Source organism: Corvus moneduloides, chromosome 2 (assembly GCF_009650955.1).
Source record: "Corvus moneduloides isolate bCorMon1 chromosome 2, bCorMon1.pri, whole genome shotgun sequence".
NCBI lineage: Eukaryota > Metazoa > Chordata > Aves > Passeriformes > Corvidae > Corvus > Corvus moneduloides.
The window spans coordinates 26,894,449-26,912,108 of record NC_045477.1 but is presented as its reverse complement, the minus strand read 5'-3'; the positions used below and the strand labels follow the sequence as shown (position 1 = coordinate 26,912,108).

At 43.6% G+C, this 17,660-nt stretch overlaps 1 protein-coding gene across 2 annotated transcripts; it reads left to right on the top strand.

The window, feature by feature from the left end:
* The first annotated feature begins 1 nt into the window (after position 1).
* Positions 2–16,348, top strand: TBX19 (T-box transcription factor 19). Of its 2 annotated transcripts, XM_032098614.1 has the most exons (10): positions 2–92; positions 286–512; positions 6,052–6,316; positions 8,149–8,283; positions 9,049–9,110; positions 10,145–10,206; positions 10,842–11,027; positions 12,069–12,201; positions 13,109–13,172; positions 13,254–16,348. In XM_032098614.1, the coding sequence occupies exons 2-10, from the start codon at positions 316–318 to the stop codon at positions 13,341–13,343; spliced, it is 1,194 nt and encodes a 397-aa protein (XP_031954505.1). In that variant the 5' UTR covers positions 2–92; positions 286–315; the 3' UTR covers positions 13,344–16,348. The 2 variants fall into 2 exon arrangements, with proteins under 2 accessions (XP_031954505.1, XP_031954504.1); XM_032098613.1 differs by having other exon boundaries at positions 13,109–16,348.
* The last annotated feature ends 1,312 nt before the right edge of the window (positions 16,349–17,660 follow it).

Here is a 17,660-nt window from a genome sequence, read left to right as displayed (position 1 = left end):
AAAGATAAAAGCATGCTAATTTGGATGGAGGACTCTTCTTTCAAGGCAGCCAATTGAGTCATCAGCCAGCCACCCACCTGACTGTCTAACAGGTAATTAGGAGGTAGTCCTCTTTTTGTGTGGAGCGTATGCGTAAACCTCCACACACTGGTGTCACTGCCCATTGGGACTTCAGGGGAAAGAGCTAGGCAGTGGCAAAAGAGTGAGGAGAGCACGTTCGCCAGACGGTGCCCAATGAACTGACTTCTTTTTTTATTTAGCTTATTATTTTTGTCTTTTCAACAGCTACCTGAAGTTTCTGACAGTAAAGCCGTCATGGCAGACCTGGGCTGCAAAAAGCCCAGCGACTGCACTGTCTCCAGGCTCCTCAGCGTAGTGGAGAGCGAACTCCGGGCTGGGAGAGACAAAGGCGACCCCACGGAGAAACAGCTCCAGGTTGTCTTGGAGGATGCGACGCTCTGGCAGAGATTCAGGGAAGTCACTAATGAGATGATCGTGACCAAGAATGGCAGGTGAGTGATCTGCACAGTGCTGCGGGCTCAGTGGAGGTGGCAGCCAGGGGGGTTAGACTCTGTGATAATAAACAGTGTGTGCAGACTTGAGGGAACTGCACACCAGAGCTTTTTAGGGGACTGCAGCCTTGCAGTCCACTAAAACCAGCGTATGAACAAGATGGAGTGACCCTGCTTCTTTTTGGTCACTGCCAAACCATTCCTCCTATGAAACATGCTGGAAAAATATATTGACTAACTTGCGATTTCACAAAAAGGCAACTTTTTCAAGGGAATAGATGGTACCTCTCAAAACCTTTGGAATGACTTCTTATGCTAATAATCATCAGGCTATATTAGCAAGTCCTCACCTGTACACTTCAAATTACTGTACAGAAGCAGATTGATGTTGTTATCCTCAGCTGCAGTTCCCAGGTATGAACAGATTGTACGAGCAGTCTGTACCAGAACGGGTGCAATAAAACTGTGCCCTACGTGCTCTGTATGCAGGTACAGTCTGAATTGCATGGTCCCACAGTTGTTGCTGGTGCCTTTAGAAACAAGTGTGGAATATTGCTTGATTTACACAGTTTTAGGAGGACAAAATATTGTGGTATAAATGGATCACATGTCTTACTCTTTGGGGAACACAGAAAGGCACAGGAAAAGAGTGAAAAATCTGGCGAGAAGGATGCCAGTTCTGAATCGGGCACTGGCTTGAAGAAGGCTCTCCACAGAGGTTCTGCTCCGAACTGGGCTGACAGCAGAGTCCAGCCCATAACAGACAAGCAGCTACCAGAATAAGATTTGCCAGCACAGTGGTACTAAAGTTTTTATTTAATGTATCCTTGCCAGCCCTCTGCTGCGCCCCCCGCGCCCCCCCCCCCCGCTCCCTCAACATGCACACATTTTTTCTGCGAAACCTCTCAGGAGACCCACCCAGGAGACAGGAATTAAGAGATGGAGATAAAGATTTACTCATGTGATGTGACTTTCATTAATTTTGCAGACTTTGATTTAACAGAATTTGTGGATGAAATTACTGCTGACTGCAGCTTGATAAGGGACATAGGTGAAAGCAGTAAAAAGGAAAAATATAGTCTCTTTTGGCTCAGCAAGGTGATTCTGTGGAGAAAACAGTTACCTTCCCAAAGTACCCAGCTCTTGGTGTAACAGTACCTGTTGCCATTCTGATTGCTCCTAATAACCTATACTGATAGAAATCTGCTGCCGAGATTCTCTTTATATCGAGAAACTCCTTCTGCTTCATTTAAATTGCTTTCAAAACTGCTGTTAGGCTACAGCAGACTTCTAAGTGGACTTTCACTTGGTGTACAGTAGCTTAAACTGGCTCCTTAGCCGCATAAGTGACTAAAAGTGAGGTAAGATGGGTTTGCCTCTGGTTAATTAAATTGGTACAAAGAATCACACCATACCAACAGGTTTTTTTCAGTTTCTTTCCTTGCAGCTAATGAAAATCATGACTTCATGGTGATACTAGTTCTTTCTGAAATGTCAGGGTGAGTGTGTAGATAAAATCTTTTTATAGTGTTGATAAGGGAATCTTTCATTATGTGAATGTGCCTGGGTACTCCTTATTTCATTGTGTAAGCTGCCTGATTTTTTAATTTTAACTTATACACTCCTTATCAGCCTGATTCTACTTTTCTTATAGCCAATGACATCTCCAGAAATGTCAGTGGGGACAGAAATAAGTTCTTTATGATCAAACAGCAATCTCTAAATAAAAAACTGCAGAAGTATGTCACACAGCCATTTGCATTAATCCTTTTAACATAGTTACTGTAGCATCGGAGATTATGAAAAAGGATCTCTGCATTTCTGAAAGTATCTTTCATCAAAAAACACATCAGCACACTAAAACAAAGAAAACACAGACGGTGGCCTGCAGCAAAGCACTCTGAACAACTCTATGCTATTCAAAAGGAGACCAACTTGAGACCATTTCCTATGACTGCTGAGTTTTTCTCAGGTTCAGGATTCTTCAGTGCCTGTCTCCAGAGAGATTCTCAGTAGAAAAAATATTGATCTTATTCTGCTTCTGCTAAATAAGTACAACCAGATCATTCTTGCTGAAGGGTAGATGAATGCTTTGAAAACTGTGTTCTACAATGAAAGAGAAGAGCCAGCCTGAACTTTTGTGTGTGAAAACGAAAACAGTTGGTGTGGACAGACACATTATTGGCAAAGCTCAGAAATTAAACAGAAACCTGATACAGTAGCATCCCAGAGAATGAAAGTCTAATTGATTAGTGATCCTCAAGTGTCAAATTCTAGCATGCACAATTCTATCTGCTCTGAGTCATCTCTAATTGGTACCGAGGGTCCCAAAATGTCACAGTTAGATGAACCACCTTCAGTGTTAATATATAGATATGTCTCTGTGGCTGTATCATACTTCATTATGATAATCACCTGGCCTAGCAATATGCCTGGGGGAGATAGATATATTCTGAACAGGATAGACATCATTAAAATTAAATCACGTGCTGTATCACAAAATACGTCCCAATGGGTGCAGCTGATACGGTGGAAACCATCTCCTATTTTACTCAGACTTATTGTATTCAATTGACACTTCAATATCAAATGTACTGTTATCTGACTGAGTAGATTTTCTCTCTCAGTGTTTATACCATATTAGCTAGGCACTATCCTGAGACTTCGCAATCCCTGTTATTGCCTGGAGACAGGAAGGTGCCACTGTTCCTCTCTGTGTATGGGGAGAATCCATAGGGGATCAGTGCAGGCAGCCATGAGTGGGGCAAAGAAGCCCTTTCCAGGCTTAAACGCTAAAGCAACTTAACTGGTTACTGCACGTTCAAGTTTGATATCAAACATCTTCCCACTCAAGGTCTGTACTGTGGAGTAATTGTAGCAGATTTGCTCTAAATAAATTGAAGAGGCTGAAGTGCTCAGCTATTGCAGCAGTAGAGGTCACGTGTACACCTACCTGATCATTGACACAAACGTTCTGACAAACAAATTTGGAGAAATCACAATTTGCCATGCTAAAAGTCAGATTTTAACAGTAAAGCCACTTAATCAGCAGAACAAGTTAGGTGGTGAGCTTTCCATCATTAGAGTCTGTACAGTCAAAACATGCTGGTCCAAGCGAGGCAGAGATTAACTGGGATTGAAGCCGGGTAACACAGGGAAGTGCTCTAATCTTAGTGCTACAGGAGGTTAAAATTGATGGTGACTGCATTCTCTTATGGAATTGGTCTTTGGGTCCTTTGGGGATAAACCTGAGCCTCTCAAATAGAAAGGCAGAGCAGCTTGCCTGTATTGTGGGCAGAGGAATTAACAATCTGCGTGTAACACAAACAGCTCTGAGAAATCTAGTGAAATTAAATTTTCATGTGGATTAATTTTCCCCTCTAATTCAATTTCAGCTATGTATCTAAATGTGTTACTTTGAACATCGACTGGGGGAGATGTAAGCATTGGAAAGAGCAATGCATCCATACTTTTTATCACATCCCAGTTTGGTAGCTGGTGCATCCTGATCAGAAAGACATGTGCAGCATATAAATCCTTGACTAAGCATCTATTTAATTAGAAACATCATGGTTCACAGTACCTTGGAGACCAGGGAGGAGTGCTGTTCCTCAGGGGTCAGTACTGGGACTAGAGCTTTTCAATGCCTTTGTTGGTGACAGGGGCACACCCTTCACACCCTTAGGAAGTTTGCCAGCAACCCCCAGCTGTGTTCTGGTTGACAAGTGGAGGGCAGGGATGTCATCTAGAGGGATCTGGACAGGCTTCAGAGCAGGGCCTGTGCAAACCTCATAAAGTGAACTTAAAATACAGGCTGGGTGGAGAACGGGTTCAGAGCAGCCCTGAGAACAAGGACTCAGGAGTGTTGGTGGACAAGAAGCACAACATGACCCAGCAACGTGCACTGGCAGCCCAGAAAGCCAAATGCATCCTGGGCTGCATCCAAAGCAGAGTGGCCAGCAGGGGAGTGAGGGGATTCTCACCCTCTGCTCCAGTCTGGTGAGACCCACCTGGAGTGCTGCATTCTCCAGGACAGGAAGGACATCAACCCCTTGGAGCAAGTCTGTAGGAAAAGCTGAGATAGTTGCAGCCGTTCAGCCTGGAGAGGAGACTGACCTTATAGCAGCCTCCCAGTACCTAAAGGGGGCTACAAGAGAGCTGGAGAGGGACTTTTTACAAGGGCATGGAGTGATACAAGGGGTGGTGAGGCACTGCCCAGAGAAGTTGTGGATGCCTCATCCCTGGATGTGTTCAAGGCCAGATTAAATGGGGCTTAGAGCAACCTGGTGTAGTGGAAAGTGTTGGGGACACCAATCCAGGGATTGGGACAAGATGATCTTTAAGGTCCCTTCCAACCCAAACCAAATTCTATGGTGTTCTCCTCAATGCTGCACTGACCCTGTATCACCAAGTATTAATATTAGATCAAAAATCTCAAATTTCTCAAATTCTGTCTTTACCTGTCAGCAGAAGGTGCTGAATGCATACAGCAAAAACTGTTATAGAGGTCTCCAGAAAGGTGAGTGGGATGTCATGGGAGACTAATTGTTAGCAACTTGCATTTGGGTGTCACTAGAGAGTATGACTGCAGGGGCAGAGACTTCCAGTGTCCTTTGAGACAGCCTAGAGTTTCAGCTCCCTTCTTATGTATTTTGGAAGTCTTGTACAGCTACTAAGCCTAGAGAGCTACCTTACCTTAGCCCCACGGCCACGGACTTCAGGCCATTTCTCTGGTGGCTTGGTGTACCCTCTCTGTACCCATAGAGAAAAGGAGCTTGAAGATTCATTGGCCAGTCCATAAGAATGTGGCATGGAGAAACGGCAGCGGCCAGGAGAGGTCAGTATGAGGGTGTCTGGGGCAGGGAGGCCTGTTACTCATGGAAGAAGAGTGTAAGAGGTGATATGTAACAGCAATTGCATGTATTCCTTGAAAAGCTACGAAACTTAATGAATAGGATACCTTTTCTGGGAGATCCCTCTGTTCTGCTGTCCACAAATCTGTTAGAGCCCTACTAGCTCTGTTGCTGCAGACTTTCAGGCACTGAGGTGCCAATTCAGAGCTGTGTGGCATTGATCACAAGCACTGGGACACACAGAAAACCACTGAAAATCAAACTGTGAGCTCCTGCAAATCTCCTTTACGAAAGAAAAAAAAAAAAATAGTAAAAGGGGATTGAGAAAAGCTGGCATTAGACCTCTAGGCACAAAAGGAGCAGTTTCCCAAAATTAACAAAGGCAGGGTTTCAGTTTTAAACACATGAGATGGTGGAAGGCTGGATAGAAGTTTAGAGCTTGCATGTAAGATGGAACTAAAAGCAAAAGAACATTGTCAAGCTGGTGAGGTCAGGGAATATGGATGTACGGGACCAAATTACTGGAGGAACTGCCAACTGCAAGGTCTGATGCCAAGAGTGGATGGAAGGAAGGGAGGATGTTTTTTTATACTGTAATAGTCAGTGAGCATCTGGAAACAAACACTGAGGAGAATCTTTCCGGACCAGTTTCCAGTGGTGTCCCCCTTTCTTGTTTCCTTGGCCAGGCGGATGTTCCCTGTTTTGAAGATCAGCGTGTCAGGCTTGGATCCAAACGCCATGTACTCCTTCCTGTTGGACTTCGCTCCGACTGATGGCCACCGCTGGAAGTACGTCAATGGAGAATGGGTGCCAGCTGGGAAACCAGAGCCACCGAACCACAGCTGTGTCTACATCCACCCAGACTCTCCCAACTTTGGGGCCCATTGGATGAAAGCTGCCATTTCCTTCAGCAAAGTCAAACTTACCAACAAGCTCAATGGGAGTGGGCAGGTATGGCCTGATGCTTCCACACCACCTCTTGGCTTCAATTGCAAGCACCTACCAATCAAGAAATATCAAGGGTGCATTTATGTAATTATAGAAGCCCTTAAAGGCCTCTTCACCCACAGATGCCAATTATTCTCTGGAGGCCAAATGTAAACAGGGATAAACAGGCCTTAATTGGCACTTTCAGATTTTAATGGACTTCTTGATGTTAAGAGAGACAGAGTGCTGTGGTTTACTTAATCATCAGGGGTCTTTTCAGAGTTGGTCTTGTGTGCTGGGGATTTTTACATAGGACTTCAGAGAAAGGGGGGAAAAATGGTCACGGGTATTAGGTTTTTGTTGTGTTCCCCAATGTTGTGTGGTGTAAGTGGAATGTTGGCAGGAGTCAGATGGCAGAATAAAAGGCTGCTCCTAAATGAAATAATTACTATGTCTGCTTTTGCATCATGATAATTATCAATATTCTATTGAATCAGCTTTGTCCTTTGGAAAGAAACCACATGTACCAGAAATAAGTGACTTTCTCTTTGAACCCCTTAAAAATGAAAACAGGAAAATTAATTTTGTTTCATATTTTATTTTTGATGATGCATCTAAAGGCAGAATGTTGCACAAGACCTTTTGTTCGCCTGTTTGTTTTGTACAAAACTCCTACAGTGGATGATACTTGTAAGCCCAGAATCAACTTCTTTCATGTAAATGTTATACGTTGTCAATCTGTTATTTCCATTAGGTTTGTGAGGTACCTCTGTAAGCTTAATACTCTAATGACGTAGGAAATTATCTCAGGTTTTACAGATTGGAGAACAGGAAGATGATCTGGCTTTTCCTAAGCTTTACATGGAACCAGCACACAAGAATCATTGTAGAGCGTAGAACAGGATCTGAATTTGCAAATGCTTGTCTTGTATCCAGGACCTCAGAAAAGTCAAAAGCCTCAGGAAAATATGCAGAGGGGGGAAAGAAGCTACAGGAAACTTGGAGGATCAAAGAGTCCCTGGAGAAATGAACAGGGGAACACTGTATATATATATATATATATGATGGAGAGGAAAATAGTAGAAAGCAGGGAAGGAAAAGCCATATGAGAAACAGAACCCAAACCAAAGTCACTAAATAACAAATAACTGAAGCTCCTCTTGTTTTCTGTTGAATCTTGACCACAGTGTTAAAGTAAAGCATGTCCCCACTGTGCTGCAGCTGCCCCTTCTGTGATGGTATTAGAAAGTAATTATGCTAATAGCTGTGTTCTTTCTTTTATATATATATATGTAGGTAGGTATACATCACTTTGCAAAGTACAAATTTTAAAAAAGAATCTTCTTCTTGCACTAGAGACAATTAAACAACCTAATAGACTTCCTGGATCAATGCTATTCACAGCTTTTAGTGCCAGGTTAGATGCTCTGCCAAGGCTTGATTAGATACACTTCATCTTGCCCAGAGAGATGACTGGGTGACTGCCTTATCTTCTTCCTGGCACCTTTTCTGTGGGTGACTCTGAATCTTCCAAACAGCAGAAGCAGGACAGGGAGGGCCTCTGAGCTGTTTCAGCAGCCCCTAGTGCCGTGGAAGTCCAGTGGTTTGAGGGCCATAGCTGCTAACACAAATACTCACTGATGCTACTGCATCCAAAGCCTTAAATACAGTCCAGTGAAGTCTCATTCTGTTCAGCCATGTGGTTATTGCAAGGGAGGAAGAGACCAGCCCTCCTGCTTCAGTAACTGCTGGCTGGGGAGGTTCAGCAGCGACACCTGCTCTGTCACAGAGCCAAAGGGTGGCTGTGAGGTACCAGAGTGGCACTGGGGGCTGTCTCTCTGTTTTGTTTCCTGCAGATAATGTTGAACTCCCTGCATAAATATGAGCCCCAGGTACACATAGTTCGTGTGGGAGGCCCTCACCGGATGGTGATGAACTGCTCCTTCCCTGAGACCCAGTTCATAGCTGTGACTGCCTATCAGAATGAAGAGGTAGGAGAGTGCCACACTGTGCTCTGGTCACCACTGATGAGATCTGTTAGAAGCTGATTAACTACAAGACCAGCGTGCCTGTTTCTTGTTTCCCCACCAGTCCCATGCAGTGTGATATTCCATCCAGTCTAATACTCTGTCATTTCTCTGCAGTAGAACACTGACGAACCTAGTGTCTGGTTCCAGTACTAAGCCAGGTTTAGCTTAATATCCTGGCACAGCTGTTCTAGACTGGTCCATCTGTCCTGGCATCCCAATCCTTTACTGGAAAAAAAGCGCCAAACAACCCTACAGTCAAGCCCAATATCTTCCTCCAGCAATAACTGGTAGTTATAATGATAACCCCGTCTCTCCTTGTTCCCTGTAACACATACAACTGCAGAACAGCACAATACTCCGTGGGAAAATTTCTGCACTTGAGGGATGCCTTGGATTGTAAGAATTGCTAACTCCTGTGCCACATCCCTTAGCTAATATTGCTGCAGATTTTATTTGTACTTGATAGGAATTCAGTGTTTAAACTCTCTTGAAAGGGTCCATCATTCCACCAGATTTGCCAGACCAGCTCATGCCAGTCTGCCCCAACTGGTGTTTTGATCAGTACACAGCAAAGCTGTCTCCTACCCAGCCCTGGAAAACCTCATGTGTGGGGATATATTTTAGGCTAACCCAGGCAGTTCCACTCAGATTACTCTGGAAGATGTTTTGTCAAGTTTCTGTTTCAAACTGTCTTCACTAACATGCCTTGTTTTCTGTAAACTCAAGATAACAGCTCTCAAAATCAAGTATAATCCCTTTGCCAAAGCCTTCCTGGATGCAAAGGAAAGGTGAGTTCATCTTTTTTTTTTTTTTTTTTTTTTTTTTTTTTTTTTTTGGATCCAGTAGCTTTTTGCTGCTGATATGGTTAAAACTGTGACATCACCATAAGAAAGATAAATTACATAACTGAAGCTTCTTTCTGCTGTCTTAAATCCAGAGTCACTCCAATGACATTAGTGGGGAGACTATATAATTATTACAGTAGGTGCTCAAGTGGGTGAATATGGTCTTGGAGATCCTAGCACTTATCTCTGTCTACACAGAAAACCTGAAATGAGATGATCTGAACTTCCCCAGTAGTGTTATACCCTGCATGTGTTCACGACATCGTACTTGCACTCCAGTGAATCCAGGGAGAAAACATGTTAACTGCAGGTGTCAAAAAGCATAGCTGAAGTGAAATTGCAGTGTAACTGTAGTGTAACTACACTGCTGTTATTAAGCCTGTGTGATAATATATGATGTGTTTAGTAAAGGTAAGACGTCAGAGATGCTCCCATCAGAAATTAATTGTAGTTTGTCTTTCGAAATTTTACTTGCATCACCCATGTTAATGTAGAGTGGCATGCAAACAATGTATTCCAGCCCATAATTTCTAATAAATTTTGTTTGGACCTGCTTTGTCTTCTGACATGTGAAGTGTCCCATGTACCTGCAGGGGAATCTGTATTTTGTTTCGTTCCTCTCACCACTTAAGAATCTGCTGTGTCTCGGTATCAGGGTTTCCAGCTGGGGAAGGGGGAGTGCTGCCTTCAGCTTGCCTGCAAGCAAGAATGGTGCCCACTGGTAGATTTAGAATTCCAGGTTCAGCTCCCAAATATGGCACAAACTTAGGAACATTTTTGTTTATGTTGTCAAACATAAGCTCCTGCTTCCTTTATGGCAGAATGTAGGAGGGTCTACTGCTGCCTGGCACATGGTTAAAGAAGAGGGATTTCCCTCCTTTTTTATTCACTTCTCCAATTTTTTACTGAGTAGTTCTGGTTATGACTTTTGTAATTTCTCAATGAGAACACTAACTACAAAGTATTTTGCTTTTCAGAAACCATTCTAAGGATGCTCCAGAAACAGTCTCTGAAGGTCAACATATGACATACTCTCACTGTAAGGTTTTTATTCATGTCAGCTGCAAGTTTTGTGAGATATGATGGGTGTTGGGAACCTGGACCTTGCTTAACTGGTTCATACTGATCACTTACTGAGTCCTGAACTGTGCTCATAGAGAGGGTCGCTTTAAAAAACATAAGGAGATTGAAGAGACTTCACAGTATGAAGTAATGTGAGAGGTCCTGCAGAGGCATCATCTTCCTTACAATCCAGATTTTCAATATTAAAAAGAATCTAGAATCAAGATGATATATGACATTTTTAGGGCTTTTTTACCCCTTTTTTAAAAAATTGTGAATATTTTTGTCACCTATAAAATTACCTTACATAGGTAAACAGGTAAAAAAATTAGGGGGAGCATTTGCTTTATTGATAGTTATTCTTTCATTTGTTCTTTAATGTTTGTGACATTTTCTGGTTGCTTTCAGGTCTTGTTTTTAGGGTTGGTGGGTTGGGAGGCAGGTGGAGGGTTGCTATTTTTTTGTCAGTTGTTTCACAAACCAGTATCTTGGAATCTGCTTGGTATTTCGGAGGCACAGCTGATTCTGCAAGGAGGCTGGTTATTTCTTAATTGTATTGTAGCATTTTAACGCAGCAACAGTAATAGCTTTGTTCTCTCTTTTACCTCGAAGGTGGCTGGTTGATTTCCAACCCAGACCCAATGTGTGCCTCGGGAAGCTCGAATTACCAGTACAGTGGTCCTTTGCCTCTGCCCGCTCCGCACGCTCCGCACAGCTGCGAGAGATACTCAGCCCTGCGAGGCCATCGGGCTGCTCCATACCCACCCTCCTACATGCAGAGGAATCACTCCCCTACAGGTACTCCTGGAGCACTGCTTTGCTGCTCTGCCTGCCTGCCCCTTCCTTAGGTTAGCACAAACACTGGGGCAAGCAGGAGCTGAGGCTAGGAAAGGGCATGGTGAGTCTCTGTAACCACCTGCACAGAGCCCTTCATGCACCCAGCGTGACTGAGGCAGCAAAACAAAGAGGTACCAAGAGCTGGGTGCACTGTTATTGATAAACCAGAGTGTATGATCTTGCTTTAGCTACAGCTTCCAGTTAAACAAAAAGAGCATTGCAGGTCTTCTTTCAATGTCCTGCCATTATGCAGTTGAGCTCTCAAGTCAAAGCAGCTCTCAAGAACATGGTAGAAGCTGATGTGAGACAAAGGCATTTTGGTATTGCCAGAAAATCTTTAAAGTCCATTTCACTTCCTAGATCTGGGTGCAGAGTCCCAGAAACAGATTCTACTTTGATCAGAAGAAGTTGGTCAGAAAGAAGAATAAGGATAAAGTAATCTGCTTGCTAATTACAATTTAGCAAGAATTCCTGTTTAATGGAAGTATTTATCATAGAATGGTTTGGTTTGAAAGGGACCTTAAAGATAATCTTGTTCCAACACCCATGCCATGGGCAGAGACATCTTCCACTAGACCAGATTGCCCAGAGCCCCATCCAGTCTGGCCTTGAAAATTTCCAGGAATGGGGCAATATTTATAAAATTTTATTAAATATTTTAGCTCAAATTATAAGGAAATCTATATCAAAACATTGCCTGATATACGTCAATTAGTAATTAAAAACTTTTAATCAGACTTGCAAAAATGCATACTCTTACATCTGTCATGCTGTACCTTCTCATAAGTCAGACCTGGAATTGCAATGGCACCTTGCTACTCTCTTAATGAACACAGGAATTTTGTCCTTTCACCATGCTTGGGAGTTTTGTCCTTTTACCTGTGGTTGGGGACCTCATGATCAAATTGCTGCCTTAAGCCTGCCCGTGTTCTGTTGTCTTAAGGCAATGTCTGCAGTAGTCACTGAGGATTTGTTTATTGCTTTTTTTTTTCCTCCCCAAAGTTAATTTGCTGGAGAGCTCCAGCAGTAATCTTCAGGTATTCTCAGGACATGACAGCTGGACTTTGCCATCCTCTCCACACGCTAACTTGCTCTCAGTGCCACATACAAAGGGAGGTGCCAGCCCTGGACCCAGGTAAGGTTACAGGAAAACTGCTGGTATGAGGCATACTGAAGCTTGTAGGACTGCCTTGGTGATTTGTCCTTTGTCCCAAACTTGAATCAGTCTCTAGGATTTGAAATGTGTCCTAAGTGCCCAATTCAAGATTCCTGGGCAGATCTTTCTGACAAGCTAATTGTCTTCTGCTCTTAAATCGATGGGAGCTTCATTTTTATGCCAGCACTGCTGAAAACCAGGATCTTGGAGCACCCACAAACAACTCTGGTCTCTACAATCTGTGAGCATTTTAAAACCAAATTACTTTTCTCCATATATTTCTCACTATTATCCTGCATGAAATGAGGATCCTATTCTAGGAGTAGATGGAATTTAGACCTAGAGAATCAATTAATTATCAAATATTTTCCCTTCTTTTCCCCAAATGAATGCAATAACTTCTTCTCTAACTTCTGTGCCAGGAAAATGAGCTGCAATTTCAAATGCACTGTTATCTGGTCTGAGCAGGTTTTCTTCTCAGTGTTTATACCATAGCAGCTAGGTATAAACATATAGGTATAAACATATAGGTATACATGAGACTTTGTAACCTCCCTCTCTAGAAACTCTTTCAACTCATTTCCTGAAATGGGAAGAAGAGAAGTCACAGAGGTACATAAAAAGATCCTTAAATTTTGAAACCTCCATATACTTGTACATTTCTCTCCATGCCTCCCTCCGAGGTCACCAGGTGTGATGGTTGCTGGTGAATTTTCACTTAAGATCTTCAAGGCTGATCTGGTTTGGTGACTTGATTTGAATAGCTGCCTTTGAACAGATAATGAAATTATATTTCCTGTGGCAAGTCTTATGGGCCAAATGCTAAATTCTGGCAGGGCTAAATGCTTTGAAAGAAGTCACTCAATCTGTGCTGCTTTTTTTCCAGCCACTACCCTTGCCTGTGGACAGTGAGCAACAGTGCTGTAAATGTTGTCAACCCAGCAAGTGAGGTGAACAGCAGCCCTCCAAGCATGTTTTTAAGGGGTAATGTTCCCTTACCTGCTGCATCATCAGTGCAAATCCCTCTGCAGGGAATGGTGTCTGGCAGCACGGAAGCACAAGGGGAAGGCGCTCTCGCCAGATTGTCCGACTCCACGTGGACATCCTCACACTCCTTCTAATGGACAGGCAGCTCCCGAGGGAAGCTCACCCAAACAAGATGGACACAAACAGCAAATGATCCCTGAGGAGTGCAGTGCAGGGCAGAACGTATGCAGGAAAAGGATTTCATCACTTCCCATAATGTACCTTTTGTGTGCCAGTTAAACCAAAATGCAAAGGCTGGAAATATTATAGGAAACAGCTTATTACTGTAACCATTATGCATCATTCAGGATGATGTCCAGAAAGAATCATTTTAGTTAGCTTTGCTTCTATATCACATTAAAAATGGTCAGAGACATGGGACTGAGTGAAGTAGACATGGCAGCTGGATATTTGCATGTCATTCTAGAAGCTCTTTCTGTAACTAACAGCCAAGTCCAGGGAAAATTGTGAGCAAGTTTGCAACTGGTCATTTGAAGGGACAGCACTGCTTTAAAGGCTTCTGAGTCTCTTACATAAAGGTTTTCACAATACCTGAAAGTAAACCCCTCAGGGGATGAATTAGTCTGCCATCCTAATGCCACCTGCATACAGCATTCTCTGTCCCCTTCCCTTCTCCAGCTGCTGTTTGCTGTGTATGTGCCACGGGGATAGTGGGCACACTCAAGCTGCAAAACTGGCTGCACTGTAGCAGCAGGGTGAAGGGCAGCTAGCTTAGCATTTAGAGTCTGATGTTACAGTCTTTGAAAGTTCCAGTGTTTCCAATATGTGCTATTTTTGAAAGGGTGGAGAGAAAAGAATTATAGAAAAAATATTCAGCTTGCATTTCCACTTTGCTTCAAATATACAGTACAAATAAAATATGAATACGTGGTGTATTATCTCCTCAGTGCCTTTCCAAGGTGTAAACACACACCCAGTCTTTCTCACCTAACAAACTCTGAGCTATTTAAAGCAGCTCTGTCAGAAGCAAGTTGACAGAACAGGAATTTTTGATTCTTTGTCCAGTTAATGGGTGTATGCTCCTGGGCATTGTATTTCATGTCTTCACACCTGTTTCCCCTCTCACTTTGTCTCCTTCAGCTTCCTTTTTCAGGCTACAGCTTTTCCCATCCTGTGTGAGTGTACAGCATTTAGCACAGTGGAGGCCTCATTCTGTTTGGGATTTCTAACCACTGCTGTGATGCAAATAACAACAGCCATCCCCCAGTCTTCCTTGCCCTTTCATCTATCTCCTCAGGCAAGCCCTATCAAATTCTCAGAGAAGAGTGCTGCTGTTTGATTTCTATAAAGAAAAAATTGCAATCTAACTCATGTAGATATGTCCTTGTATAATGAAATGCCCAGCAGCAATTCAGGTCTGTTTAGAGTCATGTGCTTTAATAGGGGACAATCCTCAGCATAGAAGGGGATTCTCCAAAGCTCCTGTGAGCTGGTGTCTCTGCTTCTGCTAGATACAGCAACAATCCCTTTGTGAATACTCATTTATTGCATACAGACCCTGGGAGCAATATTTTCTTTTGGGTAGACATTAGAGGCAGCAGCAAGAGACCTCGATTCAGGCTGTCAAATGTGCATGTGTCTGGTGAACTTAGCAAGCTTCTGTTTGGTATTCTATTACCTGGCCCTGAACCATGCCCTTAAGTTGCTCTTAGTGTTAAGCATTTCCATGCCTTCCCCATCTGGCTTTTCAGATTTGCTGCAGGCAAGATCATGTGCCAGAATGTACTCATTAACACTGTTAGTTTTGCTGAGTTGTGCTGCAATCCCCTAAGATCAAATAATCATGTTGCTTCAGATGTGCATTTTTATTAATAGAGGCATTGGTCAAACAAGAGTTAATAGAGTGCAAAAAGTTCTCCATCCTGCTATCAGTCTAATCCTTGTCAGTCCTGACTGTAAATCTGCCTTCCCACGTTCTGACAAAAGCTTGGTGATGAGTTTCTCAATGTTATGTTTCCCTACCTTGCAGCAAGAAATGTAGGTAGGTGTTTCTCTCAAAAATAACTCTGCTTTACAGATGAGGTTTATTAACTAACTTATGCTACCCTCTTCTGGCTGTTCAGCTCCCCACAGACACACCACACACAGAGTCTACACAAGATGCTAAAAAGCAGGCAGGTGGTGACTTCTCTGTCCAGGACTCGCAATGCTTCCTCCATGGTTAATGAGTTGGATAATTTCTTATCCCATATACTGCATTACAGTAATACAAGAGTGATAATAAGGTGTTACACAAACTGCATTTTTATTACACAAATAAACAATGTAGGGGAACATCTAATTAGCTTTCCTGATAGTCCCATAGGATTGAAAGAATTAGAAAATGATCAAAGTGAACGGGCAAAGTAATTTTTCTTTCTTTTCACTGTAAAAGCAGCCATGATTCATGTCACAGGAAGGGAAAAGTTCTGAGACCTCAGAACTGAGCTAAGTCTTTGTCATTGCAGACAATCTGATTTAGCCCAAGCCTGAGAAATGACACAGAAAGATAAAATTACCCTTGGTTTGCTCACTACTCTTGGCCCCATCTCAGTACAAGCTGCTATTTGTAGCCCAAAGCCCTAGGCTTGAGGACAGCAGGGAGTGGGCTGATCTTGGGTTTTGCATTGGGGAGTCCTGCAAGGAACAGGGAGTTTGACTCGATCCTTATGGGTTCCTTTCAGCTTGAGATCTGTGATTCTGTTCTATGATTCTGGAACTTGGTAAATGGTTTGGGAACTCCTATCTGGTTTGGACAGGTTACTCCTAAGCAGTGGAAGCACTGGAGAAAGCTTTTGCTAACTGTTCACAAGAAAAACTGCTGTTCCAACTTCACAGATCTCCTTTCCCACCACCATGGACTTCCCTACAGCACAGTAAAAGGCTGGGATGCTGTCTGCACTGTTCTCCTGTGGGTGGCAGATTCCCTTAACTGTGATGAAAACGGTTCTCCTCCTAATAAACCATTACTGTGGATTTGGGTTTGCACCGATAGTGTACTTCTTTCTCAGCAGGTTTCTGCTTGCCGTTAAACACCATACAATGATAACTTCTGAATGAGTATTTCATTGGTTGTTGTAAACAGTAACTGAAATGGCAGCATGAAAAGAGAGCAGAGAGCGCTCTCCCCAGTTTTTATATGCTTTGACAAAATCACTTCCTGACTTTGCGGAAAAGAAATGCACTAAAAGACTGGAATAGCTCTTCTGAGGTCTCCAGGGTAGATGTACTACCTGGTATTATTGATAGTTTGTCATTTTTAACCTAATTTGATCATGGAGCCTACATGGTAGGTTTTTGTCCTGCCAGAAGCAATGCTGGCTGCGTGGCTGGTACCCCTCAGGCCTCTCCCTGGGACAGCCAAGGGGCCAGGGCTTGGGAACACAGCTCCGTGCAAATCTCCATGTTATTAGAGGGAGGAATCCTTTATTTTCAATTTCTGCAGGGTTTTAGCACTGTACTCAGCTACTAAATGAGAAGCTGAGGGGTGGTTTGTGCAACACTTCATTAAGGTTATTAAAAAAGAAGTGGAGGGAAGTGGCTAATGAAAGCAAAAGAGCTACGAGGTAAAAAACCCTGCAATGTTAGGACAACCTGGTTGCCTCCGATGCTGCAGGTCCTGCCTCATGGTCTGCAGCTGTCACAGGGCCTCAGTGTCCCTGTCCCGGGAGCTGGGTAGGGTGGCTGGGAGCCTGCCCTTAAATCCTTCCCGGGGGCTCCAGCAACCCCTGGATCGGGGCTTCTCCTCAGCGTTCCCATCCTCTCCCGTGCCGCCTGCCTGCCTCTCCTGCCAGCCTGAGGCAGGTGCCTTTTATCCCAGGCTTTTCCCTCGTGGTTTATTTTCCTGGCACTGGGCCGTGGGTCTCCCAGGAAGGCAAGAAATCACCTCTGGCTATGCCCAAGGAAGTGTGGAGCAACTCTTCCTTCAGAGCCCACAGTCCCCCAGACAGCTCCCTTTGTAAGCCCGAATGGAAGGCTGATGCCTGCCGGTCTCTGGGTGCTGTGGTGGGGGTGCTCAGCAGCCCACGGGGCCTCATCCCAAAAAGTCACCTCTCCTGTGAGGAGAGCAGCAGCCAATTCTTTAAGTTGACAAGTTTATTGAATGGGAATAATCAGGGTCTCCATGACAAGTTAGCCAAATCCGCTGACAAAAGGGCCACACTAACTGCCTGACCACCATCAAGCAAAGCAGTCAGAAACCCCAAAATTCCCAGGGTATTCCTTTTTATACCCTCCCCGGAGTACCACCCCTTTCCCCAAGAGTCCTCCCTCTAGAGATGTGTTGATTGGAGGATATTGGCTTGTTGTCTTGGCAATTGGTCCATCCAAATGGGGTGATGCCAGTGCATCAAATGATTGGTTGTTCTTCTTGTCCAATTAAGACCCTTGGTTTATCCGTTTTTCTAGGAGAT